Below are 20780 nucleotides of genomic sequence, written 5' to 3'. Positions count from 1 at the left end.
TACAAAAAAACAACAACAAAAACTATGGAAGATCAACACAGCAAAGAAGCAATGTTCATGACCTGTTTGAAAAAGAGTAGGAATAAATGCTTATGAAAAAATAAATGCTTATGCAATTAAATTATAATTTGATGCAGTGTCAGAAAACGTACACATAGCAGACAATTAGAAATGCTGAGGAAGGGACAAATAAACCAAGCGACAGCATCAGTCTCTGTAAGAAAGAATAGGTTGGGTAATTATCACATTACTCCATATTTCTGCTGTGGAAGGCCAGAGTCCATTAAAGATTGCTTGCTCACTAGTTGGTATGTTTCATACAAGACTGAACATAATATGTTCTGCAGAAAGCTCTTGTAATCACTCAGAAAGAAGAATGGTTTCTACTCTCATCTTCCTAAATAGAGGAAAAATGAGAACAACTCTTTGGTTGTTAGGGAAACCTGGCTCACTACAGAGGTACAGGGGATGGTTCTTGGTCCTAAATACATAGGAATGCAAACTGACAAACTAAGCCACAATCAACTGATTCTTGGATTTTCCCTGTAACCTAACCACCAGGATGATCCTCTACGTCAACATTTATCTTTCTTTTCAAGCTGTTTCTCCCTTCTCGCCTTCATTTTTATTTTAAAACACCAGACAAGGACAGTATAGATATAAGGGAAATCAAGTGCTAAGGATAGTGTCTAAATTGGTAATAACAAAGAAAGCATTCCATCTTCTTTCTTCTAACATTAAGTTCTGCTTACTATTTACCAAAGTGTAAGTTTAAAATTAGTCCTAAGTCTTGGTAGGCATGGGAAATAAGGTTAAAATATATGTAAGCAAACATGAGTGAGTGAGAGAGGGCTTATGGGTATATTACTTAGGAATGCTTCTGGCTATAATAGAAAAAAGTCTAACTAACAATGGCTTAAATAAAGATTTGGTTTTCCTTCCCTAAGTAGTATTGGGATAGGCAGTTACAGGCATTAGACTGACAGTTCAAGTCACTTTCCAAGACTTTCTCAATGTCTCAAGGTGGCTGCCACAGCTATAATTATCACTGCCACAACTGAAGACAAGAATAAGGGGCAATGGCAACTGTATCCATCTCTTACTTGAAAGCAAAAGTGTTTCTAAAAGTCCCTAGCAGATTTCCAAACATGGCCATTTTTGTTTATTTATATTTCCATGGCCATGCTTCACTATCAGTACTGAGCTTTTCCAGCCTTGATAGCGGGATGACAAGACAGAGGAGGATGGGAACGGGTGTTAAATTAGCCAGCCAACAGTCTTTGCCACAATGCTTAAATATAGCTGGGCGTGCATGTGCACAGGTGTGTATGTATACGTGCATGTGTCTTTGTGTGCATGTACGTATACAGAGGCACACACATCCTCCACTGCTTTGCCTGGGGAAACCCAGCTCATCCTGCAAGGCCAGTCTCAAAAGTTAACTGCTTCCTTGAAGCCGTACTTCTAACACAAGTCTTCTCCTCTACGGTGCTCTGACAGAACTTTGCTCGTCTTTACTCATTTCAATGTACCATATTCAGATTAACTGTTTCAATGTACGACCCATAGTTTTGTTCGAGAGGAGGCACCACATCTTGTTCACCTTTACACTGTATCTCTGGAACACTGGCAGTCAGCATTCAGTGTTTGCTGAGTGAACGACAAAAAAAAGTTAAGAAAGAGTCCGAAATCTAGATATTATCCAGTACTGTTGCAGTCTAGACTACATTCTTTTCAATATATTCCAAATACATTATACAGCTATTAGATACTCTTGGCGCATGACTTCTTAGTTTATAATATGTAAGACAGGAAGGCAAATTCCCTTCTTTAAGGAGATAGTATTATTTTATTATCTTTAATGGGAAGCAGATTTGAAATCTATCATAACCTGATGAATAATTATCATCAAGAAGTTCAAGAACACAAAGGAAGTACAGTTCAGCATCAACTATGCCAACATCACAATGGCTATATTTCAACGTTTAGACAATGACTCTATCCATTCTTTCAGCTACTTTCGGGGCATCTGCAGCTAAATCATCCTGGCCCACATCCCAGGGACGATCAGAATATACCTGTGTTCAAATGTCAAATAATCCACAGAAAGCATGATAAGATTTTTTTAACGATCATGGGGGACAGTTCACTAATACAAGCTCTTAAAATTTTCTAAACTAAAAAATTATTTTCTGGTAATGTCTCACAAAACCCTGAGGTAACTAGATAATGGGAGACTCAAGATGTGAACGCATTCATTAGAAACACATAAACAAGTGTATTTGTGTATCTTGTAGCTCCAAGGGGAGAAACGAGCTCAAGAAGTCTACAGGCATACATTACCATGCACGAATCTAATAAAAACAAAATAACTGCATGGGTGAGATCACATCGAAGCCATAGTTGAAGGAAGGAAAGCATCTGATTTTGCACAGATGAAAAGGAGACATTCTTTAAACCAGGCAAAAATAACATAAAGGACTAAAGAGGCAGGGCCAGCAACGAGCATGCGGAGAAAAATTACAAGCAGGCTAACCTGGGGTGTGTTGGTGGCTCTAATAACAGGATTTTCTCAAAAGGGTAATGAAACAGTTCTGAATATGCAGCAAAATTGCAGTGGGTCTACCCTGAAGCCTACAAAAGAAAAACCGTGTCCCCAAGCCTGTTACTTTTTCTTTTATCCTGAGAGCTCCTGGAGCACAGCGTTTACTAATTTTAGTGGAAGGCCCCACAGCCTCCTTTCCTTTGGCCCTGGTGTCATTTATTGTGAGATTAAGATCTTGAGTGATAGGCTGTTTGCCCCTGGAAATTAATATCTTTAGCTACATAATGACCACTAGAAAAAAAGATGTGAACTTTGCGTGCTTTTCCTGATCATAACACAGGAGTGTTTAAGCCGTAATCAATTTCATCCCAAACATGTATTACCTTACACAGATGGCCACTAATGTGCACTATGGGAATTACATATTCAGCAAGTGTTGAAACATGATAAAATTCCCCTGGCATTTATGGAATTAAAAAAAAAAATCCCAACACTAATTTTACTTTCAAAATGTCACTATGCCAAAAGTTATAAAGGTTTCAGGTTGAGGACTCTTTGACATAATGTAGATTTAATTATCACTGAAAAATCATGAAATAATATTTATTCACCCAGTAAAGCCCTCCACAATCTTATTTTCTCTTTCAGATGTTCATAAAGTAGGCGGAATTTTAAAAAGGCACATAATTGTAAAATTTCAACCCTAGTCAAGATAAAAGCCTTCATGCAGAGTACTTAAAACCTGTATGGTAAAATGTATCATGATGGATTTAGAAATTATGTTTTTCCCATTCATTGTATATTTTGCCAAATAACAGAACCTCAGAATGACTTATTACCATGTTAGCAAATGTTTGGTTAGTACTTAGATTTCTTTGTATTTTTAAAAAGTTTGTGATAATGTTCCTAAATGATAAAAAGTTTAATAATCAAACTCAAAAAACAATTTAGGCTTCAGATTACAACATGGACTATTTGGCGGCAGCTTCTTTAAAGACAAAGACAGAATGCTGGTAAGCAAAGTTTTCCCACTAGAGTAAATATAGATAAATACTAGAATAACCTATATTTCAGTATGAAATAAGATTGTGACCAGGAAGATGAAATATTTCCTTACTAGAAAGAATGTACCAGACACTGCTAAGTGCTTTACATTTATTAATTCAGTTAATAGCTTTGAGGAGGTTGAGCAAATTAGGGTCAAATAGAGGTACAGTTGAGCTACGTCGGTACGAACAAAGTCCCAGGAATCAATAAATACCCAAAGGCAGCGAACGAGAAGTAAAACTGAGATTAAAGGAGTTAGGATTTTATTCAAATCATTAGGGTTTTAAACATTTGTATCTGTTCTTCAGTCTTTGGTAATAACTTTGTTTCTCTGAATGGGTTTCAGACTCAGTCCAGAGCCACTCCTGCTAAGGGTACCTATTTGTTTCCACTGGAAGGCTCCGGAATCCCATTTTGGGACTGGCTCCTCTCCAAGCACACCCACACACCTGCCCTCATTCTTTCACAGACATACTCTGGGCAGGTACTTCTGGGTAAGAGGGTGGGATACAACAGTGGGTTCCTTCCTCTGCAGGGAATTTTTATTTTAGAATGTACCCTCAGAGATTCTTCTTTGGATTCCCTCTCATCTTGTTTTCTCATTGTACCTCCTTTCCTTTTACTGGTATCTGTTTCTCCTAGACCCCGGCTGCCTGGCTATCATCAAGCCCCAAGTAATTAGCCATGGGGCCAGGAATCTAGAGTGGTGGTTTTCAGAGTCACCTGAAGGGCTTATTACACACAGATTTCTCATCGAGTAGGTCTGAGGTGAAGCCTGGGAATGTGCAATGGTAACATGCTCTGGGTTTGAGGACCTCACTACAACAACTGCTTTTTTTAGAGCAAGCTTGACAACATTTTTCTGTGAAGGGACAGAGGGTAAATATTGTAGGGTTTGGGGCTTGCTGCAACTGCTCAATTCTGTCGTGGCATGAAAACAGCCAAAGACCATGTGTAACCAAGTGGGTGTAGCTGGGTTCCAATAAAACTTGATTTACAGAGCTAGGCAGTGGGTGCATTTGGCCCTTGTGCTGGAGTTTGCAGACCCCTGGTGCAGAATGCTGTGAGCAGCCCATTTCTGCACTGGGTTCCACCCTGACTGACTGCTCTGGATATTTCCTTGTCCAAATCCGACCATTCTTTCTTAGCCTGACCTCAGATCCTCTGGTCCCAATTCTCTCTTCTTGCAATCCCAAACTGCAGACAAAAATCTCTTAACTGTAATACAGGGCTACCGTCAGAGAAAAGGTGTTCTCCCCAAATGATCATATTACATATGCTATATGCTACCTTAAAAGTAAACAAAACATTTTCTGCAGGTACAAAAGAGACACATGGGGAAGAGATACCTTCTTTAGTCTGGGTGGCTCAAAAACCCAATCCCACATGAGTTAACACTTGACCTTAAATGAGGAATTAAGGCTGAGCCAGGGTGGGGGAAGGATGGGCAAAGGAATTCTAAACAGAAGAAATCACATGTGCAAAGGCAGAAAGTATGCAAAAGCATATTGTACTTGAGACGTTGCCATTCAGACAATATGGAAATAATACATGAAGCGAGGTGTGGTAGTGATTTACAGACTACTAATTTAGTAGGATTGTTTTAAGGATGAAATTGGATCAGTAGTCTCAAACTGAGTAGTAAGTTAGGAAAAAGATGGGGCTGGAAAAGCTGGTAGGGAATGGAAATGGAAGGGTCTGGGTGTTATGTGCAGGGTTCCAAAGGCAAAGGTTATTTGGAGAAGAGTTTTAGAAGAGGAACAGGATCAGATTTACATTCCAGAAAGTGTACTGGTGGCCAACGAGGGATGGATTAGGAAAAATAGAGGCCTTAAGACCAGTTAAGAGGCTATGGCAGTCCTCATTCTTTTCAGCTTAAAAATACGGCAATCCTGGAATACGGATGCGCTGGTGGGTATGTGATTCTTAGTCATTTTATAATGCTGGCTCACAAAGGTTGCCAGCGTCCTCTCTGTTCTGCATTCCACTGGTCAACATTCACTCTTGTACTTTTTCTTCTCAACCTCGTTTAGCATACAACAATGGGGTTTTATTTTAAAAAGGAGAATCTCATACTTCTTTCCTTCCAGTGTAAGTGGGGCTACAGAACGCTAGGACAAAGAGCATTAAATCACTGGAATGGCTCACTTGCCTGCTTCTGGAGAAATCGTGCAACCGGTTAATTTTTCCAAGGCCAAGAAGCAGATTTTAACTTAGTGCTTTGTGAACCACGGAAATCATATTTGAGCTCTCATGCAGCCAAGGGCTTGCCAAATAAGGTCAGAATTCACACACCCAGCTGAAAGGAATCAGGATTTGAGAGGCGATTGGGTGTAGCCTGCAAAAACAACAGCCATCTTCTCTGGGCGAGAAGGCAGCAATACGCAGTGTGGAAAGCCTACCGCAAAAGGCTCGTTGTAAGAGATCTATCAGGCCAAAAAGGAGAAGCATGTAAACAGAGAAAGAGTACTAAGAAAACCTTAAGTACTTTAAATACGATTCCCAAGATGAGTTGAGGGAAAATCATGAAACACAAATTTCTACCTTCATGTTTAAGGAAAATGATGCACAGAGGCTATCTCGTTTACTACGGGGACATGTCCTAACAATGCCATGCCTCTCAAGTGCTGATCTGGTGATTAGGCAGCTACACGCTTGGTTATGTTTTATTTTTCAAGTTTACCATATTTTACATACATTCTTGCTTTCTTCTAAACCACACCCACAGAATAACATATGGTTTATTAACATGGGATTTGGAATTAAGACCGAACTGGGATTTGAATCCCTGCTCTGCCAACCACTGGATATGTATCCCTCAGCAAGTAACTTTCCTAAGAATTTCTAAATCAGCAAGGTAAGGCCAATTAATACAGACTGAATAGGATCTTTCTGAGAAATGATCTCAAAACTTTTTTTTTTTTTTTTTTTGAGTATGTTAGGAAAAAATGTTGAGTGCTTACCTAGGACATTGTTCTATTTTTGTATAACAAACTGTTAATATCAATAAATTCTGTACTTTGCAGAGTAAAGAGAAATTATAAAAAAGTTGAGATCAAATATAACTAGTAACAGAAGTTGTAACATTCTCTCACCCCAATGGATCATTTCGTGTACTCCACTTTATAGGCCCTTTAACTAAGCAATTAGGGTAAAGAGCAGAGGACCTGGAACTTAGTAAATGCTCAAAAAGTGTCAGGTCTTAGTGGATGAGCTGACAGGCTGCAAATATTCTTAAGCAAACAGTAAAACAGGAAACTACTGGAATTGTAAACCATGAAATCACCAGTACATCATGTAAATTTTCATCTAGTACATTTCATTTTTTAGTACAAATGAAAGGGATATTTGCAGCCTCTAAGAATAGAAGCGGTAGTTTTATCTGAAAAAGCATTACATTCTAATACAGAAGTTACTGTGAACTTGGCAGTCATAAATGCTCAAGAAAAGTCCTGTTTTCCATTAAGTTTTATATTTTTCTAGGAATCCTCTAAACCACTCGTTGCCACGTGTTGCGAAGGGTGCTAGACTGTTGTGTTTAGTCACACTGTGTATCATGATTGATCTATTTATCACACCACATCAAAGAAGTCTTCATGAAGTCCCAAAAATGTCAGCCACGTTCGAGGGGGAAGTTAAGGAGATAATGTAAAAAAGGTCACTCCACCTCACGGTCCGACCTTGGGGACTCATCTCAGTGCTCGGGGCACTAAGCCCCGTCTGGAACTTCATTTTTCAGTTTACAAGTGCACTGCCTGTCTCCGCCCACTGAAACCGAAGAGAGGGATTTTTCTCGGTCCTTTTCCCTTGCTGTGCCCCAGATCCCAGAACTCAGCCCGCCATGTGTCCAGGCGTCTGCTGATGAATATTCTCAAACGTGTGCTTGTCACGTTCATAGGTTAAATAATTTAGCAAGTTTTCAAAATGGCTGTGACCACATTTCTACAGAATGCATTCTTTAGAATTATTAGCTCTTTTTTCCCCGACATATCCTTAAATTAATCCTTAGTGACAACACATGTGACACGAACATCCTCCATGTGAAGAAAACATGGACTACATACATTAGCAATAGGGGCCAGGCTTTCATTAGGCAAGCACCTACTAAATAAATTTAGCTTCTGAATAAATTATTTAACTGAATCATTTATTTATTCATCAGATATTTATTCAGTAGTCAACATGGGCCAGACAGGCAGGCACTGGAAACACAGTGACGAATACGAGAAAAACAGTCCTTGCTCTCATGAGGCTTCAATCTAGTGGAGGGTACAGGTAACAGAAATCACAAAATGTGTGTAAAACATTGCTCTCTGATTCAAAGGAGAGCTAGATTGTCAAAGTTGCAGTGTTCTGATTACTCTTTTTAAAAATTTTTTTTTTAGCGTTTATTCAGTTTTGAGAGACAGAGAGAAACACAGCACGAATGGGGGAGAGGCAGAGAAAGAGGGAGACACAGAATCTGAAGCAGGCTCCAGGCTCTGAGTTGTCAGCACAGAGCCCAACGTGGGGCTCAAACCCATGAACCGTGAGATCATGACCTGAGCCGAAGTCGGTCACTTAACCGACTGAGCCACCCAGGCACCCCTACCTTGATTACTCTCAAGCTCAGAAATGATCTTCTCTGAACCATAATCTATTAAACAAAACTGCATCAGCTAAGTTGCTATTTTTTAAAAACATATTTCACAATCTATGCCTCATAACAGGAAGAAAAAAGAAAACACCAATTTGATCACCAGGGAAATACTGCTTCAATCACTGCCCACTATTATATCTCACTCTGTTTTCGGTTACTGCTCAAGATAAATAATTTGCTTTCATAAACACTAGATGCGATCAGTAGGTAATCTGTGCAATGCTAAAGATATAATTGCATTTCTCTATTGAAGCAAATAAATATAAAACGTTTTCAGAAATCTATATTTACCACGAAGGGACACCTTCCTATTTCAGCCAATGGTTTAATTAGAAAATCTTCCCTGATAAGATCAGAGCCCTCTGTACTATAAATTTTCAAGGGAACCCAGCAGCAGAGTATGAAGATGAGGCAAAAAAAAAAAAAAAAAAAAAAAAAAAAAAAAAAAATTGTTTTAGAAGGACGTTAGAATAAATGTAAAGTGACAGATCAAAGAACAAGGTGAGAAATTTCAGGGAAACCACTGCTAATGAAGCATAAAGCTCCGTAATCATTCTGTTACTTATCTGTAATTTCTCCTGACCAAATACATACAAATGAGTTCTAAATGTTATTCTAAAAATCAGATTTTTAAAAATGCAGACCAGCGTAGTATAGGTGGTTTCATAATCTAAAATTACAAGTCTAAATACATGAATTGTTTTTCAAAAGAGCAAGGTTAAAGTACATAAAGCAAGTCAGGTATACTGTCTGAAGAAGGGGAAAACGAGGTTCTCAGAAGTGGTGGTGGTAAAGACATGCAGAGATGTTACCGTCCATAAAATCCAAAGTGGTGCTACAATTCCCCTTCCTAAACCGGGTCAAGACACCTCAAGTATCTAATATGATTCTAATAATCCCTTTTGCATTTTAGCCATGTGACTGACCCTTCTTGTTCCTGTACCATTTTGTCTTCCTAGGAATCAATGCTGCGTCTTGGCCTCCATTGGTAACAGAAAAAAGATGTTTCAGGAACATCTTGAAACAACCCATAGCATTAGAATTTCTTTTTTTTTTTTTTTTTTAATCCTGAAAAGTTTACCATCTGAATACAAGGGTTGGAGTCCAAAGCATGAGCAGAGATGATGCTGATATTTACAGATGGATGTAAAAGTCCTAAAACTTCTCCTCTAACGACAGTCAGTAGGGATAACGGTATCCAGAGGACTTTTTCAAATCTCTTATACATTCTTCTTTCCTATAGTGCCCTGGAGGATGAAGGGGGTGCTTTCTAGTGCTCAGATTGCTGGGAAAGAAAAGTAACAAAGCACTGTGCCAAGGGACCAAAGTCATTATCTTCTTGGATGTTTTCGGTCTATTTGGATATTTTTTCAGCTTATGCTAGGAGTTACTGCACCCAAAGGAATAAGGTTTTAACTAAATTTCAAAAACTGAGTTACTTCTTTGAACAAACACTGGAGGGATAAGATAGTGAGTAGGGTTTAAAAGTACAATCTTATTTACAAAATTTTCACTTATTTTGCAACATATTAAAAATATTCTCATTTTCAGGAAAAGCTCTACGAATCTTTCAAATTTTGAATGTCTTTAATGTAATACTACCATTAACATGTCAATGGCATTTTGCATCATTAATTCAAATATGTTCAGAAACCTCTTGTGCAGGGACCACAGTGACAATCTGGTTTTTCACTGAAAAGTGAAAAGCATTGAGGGGCACCTGGGTGGCTCAGTTGGTTAAGCATTCGACTCTTGATTTCAGCTCAGTCACGATCCCAGGGTCATGGAATTGAGCCCTGACTCCGGCTCCACACTGGGCATGGAACCCGCTTAAGATTCTCTCTCCTTCTCCCTCTGCCCCTCTCCCCTGCTCATGTGAGTGCCCTCTTTCTTCCTAACAAAACTGAAAAGCATTGAAAATCTATAGTATTTTGAGAAGCACATTTTCTAAAAATTTCACACACAGATGGAATATTATATGGTTTCAAAAGGTGCTCAGTGAAGCCCAGAATCATAAAAAGCTTCTCACTGACCATGATGAGGGCAAGGTGCTGAGGTTGAGGGGAGAGCCAATTTGGGGTTCCTCGCCACCCCTCCACCCTTAATCAGAGCAACTCTGCTTGTATCTCTTATACATATTATGATTCAGGCAATACTTTGTTTGCTAAATGGGTTTTGCTGTTAGAAGAAAGATTTAAAATTCACTATCTACATGCTAAGTCTAATATTGTGGTCCACCCAAAAAAACAGATTGCAATCACATAAAAAGAGACTACATAATCCACATGTCTCATTTAAAGTAGCCAAAGAACGCTAGGGTGCCTCAGTCGGTTGAGCATCTGACTCTTGATGTGGGCTCAGATCATGATTCTAGGGTCGTGGGATCAAGCCCCTTTGGGCTCTGTGCTGAACATGGAGCCTGCTTAGAATTCTCTGTCTTTATCTATCTCTCTGCCCCTTTCCCCTGCTCATGCAGTCTCTAAAAATAAAAACAGATACAAAAATAAAAATTAAAAAAAAAATAAATAAAGTAGCCAAAGAAGAAGCCAAAAACGGTTGACCCTTAACATTATGACAGCTAAATGTAAAGCCAGGGCAATGCACCCGCAGGACCCGTGCTCTGCCATGTTGAAACCTGCCTCAGTAGGGTGGTTTTAATGACAATCACCCACAATTCCTACTGAACACTCACCCCAGCGATTTTAACCCAGAATGCAAGCTCAGACCAAGGAAGCAGTGATATCACCCTGACTCTAGATACATTAAAAATCCTAGAGTCTTCAAATGATCAGGGATGGGAAAAGTATTTTCAGAAAAATAACTCTTCGTTACAGAGACTCTTCAGTATTATTGTGCCTGTTCTTTTTCCCTAAAAAAACCTCTGACCTCTTTTAACTGGTAAAATAATCTTTTGGGGTTAATTTTATTTTTTATTATTTAAAAAAATTTTAAATGTTTATTTTTGAGAGAGGCAGAGACAGAGTACAAGCAAGGGAGGGGCAGAGGGAGAGAGGGAGACACAGAATCCAAAGCAGTTTCTAGGCTCTGAGCTGCCAGCATACAGCCTGACACGGTGCTCGAACCCATGATCCAGGAGATAATGACCTGAACCTAAATCGGATGCTTAATTGACTGAGCTGCCCAGGAGCCCCTGGAGTTCATTTTAAAAGTTATGTCTCTGGAGCTACCGTTGGACCAAGCTTGTGGGTTACCATTTCGGGTTCCTTCCGAATTCCCCACTTAAGGAATTTGTTCAGACCATGATGCTCAGGTCCTCCACTGAGGGAGTGTTCCTTATTTGCCTGTGCTTCCCCAATACCTAACACCTATTAGCAGCCTAATTCAAGTTAATGAAATAAACACCTGAGTGGAATTATGGTTTTAGGGATAGGGATGGACACAGAAATCCAGCCCTTATTTGGAAACTGGCTGAGCAAGGGAACCAATCCTTTCACCTTTCTGGTTCTTAGATTTTTCAATAAAACTTAGAGATCATGGCTTATCAGGAAGTAAAAAGGAATTAGCTATCAATCTCCTTTTCATTCATTTTAGGAAAGAGGCAGTCAGAGGGAGGCATCTGTATGTGTAAGCTAAAAATATACATATACATGTAATGCATTTCCCAGACGAGTTAAATTTTTCCGTGTGACTCACGATCACCATCTGCTGGAGAAAGGTTGAACTTCTATTTCATTTAAAAGATGGAAGTCCCAAGGCTTTTAATACCAGATATTACACTTACTACACACACACACACACACACACACACACGCACGCACGCACGCACGCACGCACCCAACTGCAACAACTGTTAAACCTATAAAACCTAATCTATAAACTCTAAGGAGTTCAGAGTAAAACTGTTATTAGGCATGTTAAACATTCAACTCCAGAATTTTCTACAGTATGCTTTATGCAGAAACAACATTTAATGGTTAGAATCCATTTTCAAATATTTTATTGTAACTTCTTATATATTAATTCTATCACATTATATTCAGGCTGTGTACAAAAGGAGGCAGGAGAAAAGTTATTTCCAAACGTATTTCCAAACGTTAGTTTTTTTGTTCTTAGTCCTCAAAACAATAAGAAAAAAACAACAGATTAAAAACCCAAACCATTAGTACTGTAGGAAACATGTAACTTTGGCTGGAGAGATTGAAAGAGATTATGGTCATGGCATTGTAAATAATAAAGTATTTATTTTACCACATTATGCCCCAAAGACATAATCATATATAAATATGTTAGGGAAAAAAAGAGAGGGAGAGAGACTTATTCAACAAGTTAACTGATAACAAGCTGTGTGTGTGCTTCTACAGCTGGGGGGTAGATGGGTATTAAGTTGGAAGGTACCATATATGCTATCACAAGTCTTCTGAGAAATAAGCAAGATACAAAAATAAGTTCAAAGGCAAGGAATGTATGAGAAACAAACTAGCTTCTAAAGTGATCACAGTCCACTGAGGAGACAGGAGAACAGTATCTCGAGTCACAAATGGCCACTGTATACAACAGAGAAAACCACCTGCAGCTGGGGCATGACATTCCCCAGTATTATACACAGAGGCAGCATATGGGAGCAGAAAGGGGAAGGAGGCATCAGCGGGGCTAACCATCTTTCAGACAGGAAGTGCCAGAGAGCAAACTGTTTGAAAAAGAGGAAGGAGTAAAAAAATGTCAACTTTTACTAACCTGCAGGCAAGATCCAGTAAGCTGAAGCTAACAGACAAACCAGATTCTATGTAGTACAAACATGAATACAGTCAAGGAATTATGCAGTAAAGAAGTTATTTGATGGAAAGTGAAAGGTTAGAATGAAGATACCTGAGTGGCTAAGAGCATGGACTTTGGAGCCAGAATGAGGATTCTGGCTCACCCTCTTATGAACTGTGTAATCTCAACCAAATCACTTAACCTCTCTGTTTCCTTGATTTCTTCATCTGTGAAACTGGAGTCATTAACATTACCTGCCTCCAAGGGATGTTGTGAGGACTAGTTAATAGATTCAAGGGCTACAAAGGCATTTGGCACACGGTAAGTACTACACAAATATGTTTGCCATTCTTAATTAAGGAGGTGAGATTTCTTGCTACTTATAAAGCAGCGATCATAGTGTATCCATCGCTTTTTGGCTGAATAGCCTTGGTTTCCTTATCTGTAAAATAAGAGTATTTTTGGTTGTGACACAAATGAGGGATGTCTGTATATGTATGCATACGTGTGTGTGTGTGTGTGTGTGTGCATACACACAATAAATAGCCAGGTATAAGCACTGAATTGTTCACTTATGTCTTCTTCATTATTAGGTATAGAGTCACACAAGCTGTATTTTTACATTATTTTGTATTACATATTATAAATCTTCATTTATATACATATATACATATTCAGGCTGTGTACAAAATGAGGCAGGAGAAAAGTTATTTCCAAACGTATTTCCACATATACATATATATGTATGTATACATATATACACACATATATACATATATATACACACACACGTAGTGTATGTAACTTGTGTGCACGTGTGTGTGGAGGAGGGCATGCTTATCTTCATTGATGCAGAAGCAATAGTGTACATTGGCAAGAAGACAGCTAAACTAGCCTAACTCCAATCCAAAATTATATAAAAAAAAGAAGGTCTACACAAAGTAATTCCAGAGACTTTTCAGCAAAAGTTTTGACCATAATTAATATCTGTTGATGCTTCGACCCGAGGAGATTCAACAGTGAATGGTGTGTCAAAATGTTCTGATCTTTATTTATTGGCTCCTGAAAAGACTGAAATTTTCTGGAAACCAAATTTTCTGTATGAGCAAAATGGTCTTTCACATACCTTTTCAATTAACTCATAACTCTCTTCGAGTTTGAGCAGTCTGTTCTGCACGGATGTGGATGCACGCTGATAGACGGCTCGCCACTCCTGAAAGTCGCTCTCTGAGATCTCAGCCACGGCAAAACATAAAGTTCGTAATCCTGAAAAAAGGCAGCATATATCCCCCCAACACCAAATAAGATTTTATTCAGAAGTAGGACCCTTCCATTTTTATATAAGTAAGTCTTATTTTGAAAAGACTGGCTCAATTCAAACAATATGTTGAAGTCTGATTCAGTTGTGACACCACTTTAGCGTAAAATGGGTATTCGTGCTCCCCTCACCTTAAACCGGCACTGTGCTTCTGATCCCTAGCTCTTTCGATACATCCTTTGTGCCTTTCCCAAAGTGACTTTTCCAACATCCACATCTTATCAGATTATTCCTTTTTTGAGATCTTTCAATTATTCCCCGGGATAAAGTCCAAACCCCCAAATCTGGCTCACTTACCCTGTACCAATTGTCTTCAACCTCCTTCTCTGCCATTTACCTCCTATACACCAGGGTCTCTGCACACGCTGGTCACTTTTTCCCCCCTTTCACTCCCTCCAACTCCCTCAACTGTCTGCCTCGCATCTGCCTTAAGACTCAGTTCGTAACGTCATCTCTCGGAAGCATTCTCCTCTCACTCAGACCCCACAGGCAGAAATCCCCAAACACACCTATGGTGTGAATGACAATGTTTCATACTGTTTTTCTTGTGGATTTCCTGTATTAGTGTACAGATCCTGGAGGGAAGGGGCCCTGAGTTCTTCATACCTCTAACTCTAGTACTGGGCACAGTAGCTGGCTTGTAGATGCTTCATAGATGCTTATGAGGAAAAAGAGGGACCCCAATGGGGTCTCCTAGGAAAGCCATGTGCCTCATACAGGGATATATGCTTGTATTTATTATTGTTCTTTATCACCATAAAAGTGTCGTATAAAGAGTCTAAAAGACCTGAGGGATAGTGACAAAACAAAAGTACTCATCAGAAACACCCTAGGAAAACAACCAAATCTGATGTTTGAGATGACCTACTCCTTGTGATCAGTGTCTATCAATTTCACAACTCACTTGGAAACGACCTTCAGCCAAACAAAAAACAAAAAACGGTGGATTGGAACAAGGAAGAAGCAAAAGCATTTGTCAGCCAGGACAAATGCAGTTAATTGGGTTCCTGAGAAGACAACACCCTCACTCAAAGTCATTAACTCATAGAATAACGAGGTGCTAGTGACCTCAAGCCAAATAAAATATGACCAGGGAACATGTCAGAAATAAGAAGCAGAGAACATAAAGTGCCCAGAGGACTCTATCTTCCAAGAAAGGAGTAGGGTTGTCCATTGCCAGCTCACGGAGAGTAGAAGCTAAATCTTTGGGGCCATATTAGGACATGTTTTTCTCTTTTGGAAATTTGGCTGAAGACTTACTCTGGGGTAGCCATGGAGTAAAAGCGATGTTCAGCCCAGGGCCAGAAAGAATAGGGTGGAGGTGAAGACCAAGAAAACTTAAATTTGTCTAGGAGCTGGACTATCCTCGTATCATAACCAGAGAAGAGAGAGATGCTCCCTCAACCCTCCTCCAGAAAAAGAACCTGGGCAGGATGCTGGCTAGGTTGTACCCGCCGAGCCCAGCTGAGGATGCGCCTTGAGGAATCTGAACTCTATGAACAGGAGTGTCTCCATGCTCTTGCATTTTTGGAGAGCTGGGAGAAGGTTCTTTATGCCCTTGCTTTTCAAAACCTCGTGCTTTTTAAAACGTTCCTATCTTTTTGCAGCTTTTGGATTAAGAGGAAGAAGGATTTGATCAGAGGTCAGGCTTGCTGCATTTGGTGACCGTTGTAGCTGAAGCAGACAAGAGTGAAACCTTAGATGGGAGATTTAGATACAGCTCTGACTACTTCTGTTAAGTTCAGAGATAAGGCTCTACAAATTCTTGTAGTAACAGACCCTACTGTTTAAGGACTCTCGAGTCCTCCCATCTAATCTAGATCATGCCCCTAGACTATGCACTGCTCTGCTATACAGATCATATGTTTCAGGAGGACACAGAGACAGGACTTAACATTTTAGATCCCAAGCCTCACACAGAGCCTGTCATGTGGTAGGGGCCTAAGAAGTCTTGAGTTAAAACTATACTGAATAACTATTCTTATAGCCATATAGGCTTATTTTTCTCCTCTTTCTTATTCAGACTAGCATAGCCAGTTGTTTTGTTTCTCTTCCTTCTACACTGCTAGAGATACAACATATTTATAATGTGAATAGTACCCATTCTAAAAAGTGAACAGATTTATAGGCCCTATACCCCCAAAACTTGGGGGCTAAGTCTCTCAAAATTTTAATACAGAGAAGCAAAGCAAAAATAATAGGAACAGCATGTAGTATAATCTAAATTATCAACATTAATTGTTCTCTTACTTTAGGAATTTCTAAGTCAAGAAACAACAATCTTGCAAGACACCAGAAGTATTTGATTTCCTTTTATTTTAATCATGCTGTATTGCTGTATTATACTCACCTTCTGTAGCAAACTGCTCTAAATGTTTTAGGGTAATTTCTTTGTATTTTGAAGTCTCTGCCAGTCGATCATAAATTACAGTGTCCTCGAAAACAAACAGAAGGTAGAATGCAATTAAAGTAAGCATCTTGAGCTTAATGAACATTAATGTTGGCAGCATTATTAGCAGCAAATCAGTATAAAAACAAGCAATCACTTTGAGCATTAATTTTAAAGCACAAAATATTTTTTGCCTAATAACACTGTTTCCCTAGTGACACTAAGAAATAAGGTTTGAGTCATATAGTTTCATCTTTCTCCTTTCTGAATACATCCGTAGTTACTCCAGTGATCAACATTTCATATTCTAGCAGTACCTCACTTATCTTGCAAGATCTTCCCCAACCCTGAAGGTAGGGCAGGACGCTGCAGTGTTCCTGGGTGCCACAGGGAAAAATGGTCCAGTACTCAAAAAGTTTGGGAAGTGCTGGGCTGAACAAAGCTTGCCCTGTAGGAATACTTAGAGCCCTTAAAATGCTAATGTGAACAGATGTCTAAGGGGGCCATGTGGTATGTTCCCCAGACTCATTCACTATGGAGCCCGGGCTAGGGATTAGGGCATCTCTATGGGGCTGGTGCTCACAGAGAACAAACTTTGAGAAACACAAGGCCAAATCCACTGAGAGGGTTGGTGGGTATGATAAGGAGAATTCTGAACAAATCTAGCATTGCCTGATAGCTGAATATTTCTGATTGTGTCACTTTATCTTCTGAAAGCTCAATTAACTTAGTCTGTAAAATGCAATTACTGGATTATCTTTAAAGTGCCTTTCGGCGTGAATGTTGTGCACCACTTACAGTTCTCTGATTTTTGCCCCTTTATAAATTGCTTATTGTTCCTTTAGTTATTCCTCAGCTTGGATATAATGTTTTAAGAATTTTAGTGTTTGGCCTTCATGGTTTTATTAGACTAGGAAAAAATAAATCATTTACCTGCAATTACTTTCTCAGTGGTATTACCCATTTTGGGGTCTCCAGTCTCAGGGCTGAGATTTGGAAGGAGTCTAATGGGGTATGATTTAGAACCCTTGAGAGAAACAAGAACTTAGTGACCTCAGGACAGATGGAATATTCCAGGCCCCAATTATGAATTTCTTTTCATTCTTTAGTGGTGGAATAGGAAGGGGGGGGGGCAAAGCAAAAGGAAATGGTAATTTCCCCTCATGGTTCCTTTCTAGGAATGAAAGGTATAACTTGTGAAATCTATTTTTTTCCAGAGGCTAATGACTTTTTCAAAGAAACTAAATAGGCTGCTTTGAAACTAAGAAAATCTTCTAAAAAATTAAAGTCACGAAAACCAAAGTGATAAGGAAGATTAAATTCTGCAACGTAGCCAAATTTTCTAGCGGAAGACACTGATGTCCAAAATAGAATTTTCTATCTTCTTTATGGTATCAAGGAACGCAAGAGACAGAATATACATGAATTATATGGTATGTTTTTAAACGATAGTCACAACTGGCCATGCTTACCTGTCAGAAATACGTGAAGATCAACTTTTTACCCAGAGTAATGCTCATTAATTCAGAGAGCTACATCAAGTATATGGTACGTGGTTAGGACCAAAAAAGGTTTCTTCACAGGAACGAAAGCGTGTGTACCCTTAGGATCGGATTAGAACCTACTGAGTCTACATTTACAGAAAATCCTAACTGGATTTACTTATCTGGTGTCCTAGCCCCTCAGCAAGGTAAGATCAGAAAACAGTGCAAGAGGGGATGTTCCTGGAGTGCACGGCACAGATTCCAGGTGTTTATGTGAAAAGTCTACAGCTTCAAGATGAATAACTCATCTTAGGTCGATTTTCACTTGAAAAGTTGTTTTCCTGTTCATCTTTTATTTTTTTTTAATTATTAGTATTTAAAAAAAATTTTTTTAACGTTTATTGATTATTGAGAGAAAGAGAGAGACAGAGCATGAGCATGGAAGGGGCCAAGAGATGGGGAGACACAGAATCTGAAGCAGGCTCCAGGCTCTGAACTGTCAGCACAGAGCCCCACACAGGGCTTGAACTCACAAACCGAGAGCTCATGACCTGAGTCAAAGTCTGACGCTTCACCGACTGAGCCACCCAGGCGCCCCTATAGGCGACCCCTATTGGAATAGCGTTTTTATTTTCTTGAATAAATTAAGATTTTATTCGTGTCGATATAACTTTTTAAAAATAGGCTACTATTGCAGACATAAACTGTATATTGTATACTTTTCCTTTTTTTTTTCATTTAAAATTAAAAAAGCAAGGCGACTTCATTGCAGAAAACCTGGAAAAGAATAAAAAAATAAACCATCCATATCCACACACACAGAGAACCACCATCTCTCTGTGCTGTATTCTAGATGAACTCTTCAGTGCTGTCTTCCAATTCACTAACTCCGCCCCTGCCCCTTCCACTCTGTTTAGAGTTTATTCCATTTACTGATGTTTTCTCTTGATTGTTTATGATTTCCAGTTTAGCTTACACGTACCCCCACCCCTCAACCCCAATTTCTTTTTGATTAAAAATAGTTGTTGTTGTTTTTTTTAAATCATGTTGAGCTCTAAGCATCCTTGGCCAGACCTGTCTGTACAAATGATTTCACCTGGAGTGAATTCGTGTCCAGTGGTTTACATGCTTGTTCTCTCTTCGGCATTAGACTTTCCTCATGTGTCCCTAAGTTTTGCTCTCACTCTCTCCTTGTTTGTGTGTACCCCAATCTGATGGTTTTACATTACCCCCCAGCAGAGTTGGTATGAGCTTTTCTTAGTCTCTTCTCATAATTAGGAACCTCACCACTGTCTCAGGCATCAAAGAGGCTCCCATCCACATTTTACAGAAAGCACTATTTGCCCCCATTGTCTCACAGAAACCAAACTCCAACCACTGCTCCCTAATCCTGATTAAATCTCTCTTTTTAGATCCTCTACTCTTCACTTTTAGCCTCTTCTTTTCATGTAATATCTCCTTACAAGATCTCATCAATCCTCTGCTTTTAGTCTCCAGCTATACATGTTAACTCCTAAATCTGTATCAGCACCCTAGATTCCTTCTCCTGTATAATCCAAACATCTCTGCCTCATGGCCCAGATGTAGTTCCCAACCCTCTATCATGGGACGTGGTACCACTTCGTCTACCCAGTTAAGTTGAAATTGGATAATAATCCTAGATCATGGTTTCCCTCATCACCCACATGTAATCAGTTACTAAGTCCTAAATCTCCACCCTCTCAATCCTCTCTGCAACTGTCTTGGTTCAGATCCTTATCAACTCTTGGGACTATAGTCAATAGCATCAACTGGTAACTCTGTATGCATCTCTTTTCTGCCTTAAGCCATCTTCCTAAATGGCATCAGAACAATTCAGAAAAAAATACAAGTTCGTGAGCATGAAAATAATGCATGACCTAATGCATGCTCACCTTGCCAGCCTTGAATTCTGCTATTCCCTGCCAAACTGTGTGCAGTTCTCAAGTGTACCTTGCTGTTTTACATATTTCTGCCTTTTTAGCATTCAGCGGCATTTCACAGCCAACTTGGTTGGGAGTGAGGGGAAACAATGCAATAAGCAAGTTAATGTATACAAACTCTCCATGATTATACAAAAAGGAAATCCAGTGTTTTTATAGTTTATTCAGTGCTTTAACTCCCCAAAGGTTCTAGATGGATGATTACTCAAAACTAAGAGGGGCGCCTGGGTGGCGCAGTCGGTTAAGCGTCCGACTTCAGCCAGGTCACGATCTCGCGGTCCGTGAGTTCGAGCCCCGCGTCGGGCTCTGGGCTGATGGCTCAGAGCCTGGAGCCTGTTTCCGATTCTGTGTCTCCCTCTCTCTCTGCCCCTCCCCCGTTCATGCTCTGTCTCTCTCTGTCCCAAAAATAAATAAACGTTGAAAAAAAAAATTAAAAAAAAAACAAAAACAAAAAAACTAAGAATGGAAGGATGTAAGTTGAGTGTAAACTGAACACATATCAATCATTCCCTTATCACTAAATACTACCCTTGGAATGTGGGAGAGCTTTAAAGTATACCTCAATATTGTACACTAGTCTTCTCTTTATATATATTTTCCTGACTAGGCTCAGCTCCTGACAAGTGTTGGGTCTTATCTTCCTTTTTCCAAAATCGAGCTGAAAGGCTGGTAGATAAAGTG

At 39.4% G+C, this 20780-nt stretch overlaps 1 protein-coding gene across 7 annotated transcripts in view; it reads right to left on the bottom strand.

The window, feature by feature from the left end:
• The window catches only part of ATP8A1 (ATPase phospholipid transporting 8A1), a 239196-nt gene that overhangs the window by 99302 nt on the left and 119114 nt on the right, over positions 1–20780 (bottom strand). For all 7 annotated transcript variants that reach the window (XM_086705145.1, XM_086705147.1, XM_086705146.1 and 4 more), the window contains 2 exons: positions 16616–16700; positions 14074–14213 (listed from right to left, as the gene is read on the bottom strand). In XM_086705145.1, the coding sequence (XP_086561271.1) occupies positions 14074–14213; positions 16616–16700 (225 nt within the window). The remainder of the gene's footprint in view (positions 1–14073; positions 14214–16615; positions 16701–20780) is intronic.

Source organism: Puma concolor, chromosome B1 (assembly GCF_028749965.1).
Source record: "Puma concolor isolate L17-30 chromosome B1, mPumCon1.1.hap2, whole genome shotgun sequence".
Classification (NCBI taxonomy): domain Eukaryota; kingdom Metazoa; phylum Chordata; class Mammalia; order Carnivora; family Felidae; genus Puma; species Puma concolor.
The sequence above is the reverse complement of the archived record's forward strand: the minus strand, read 5'-3'. Positions and strand labels throughout refer to the sequence as shown.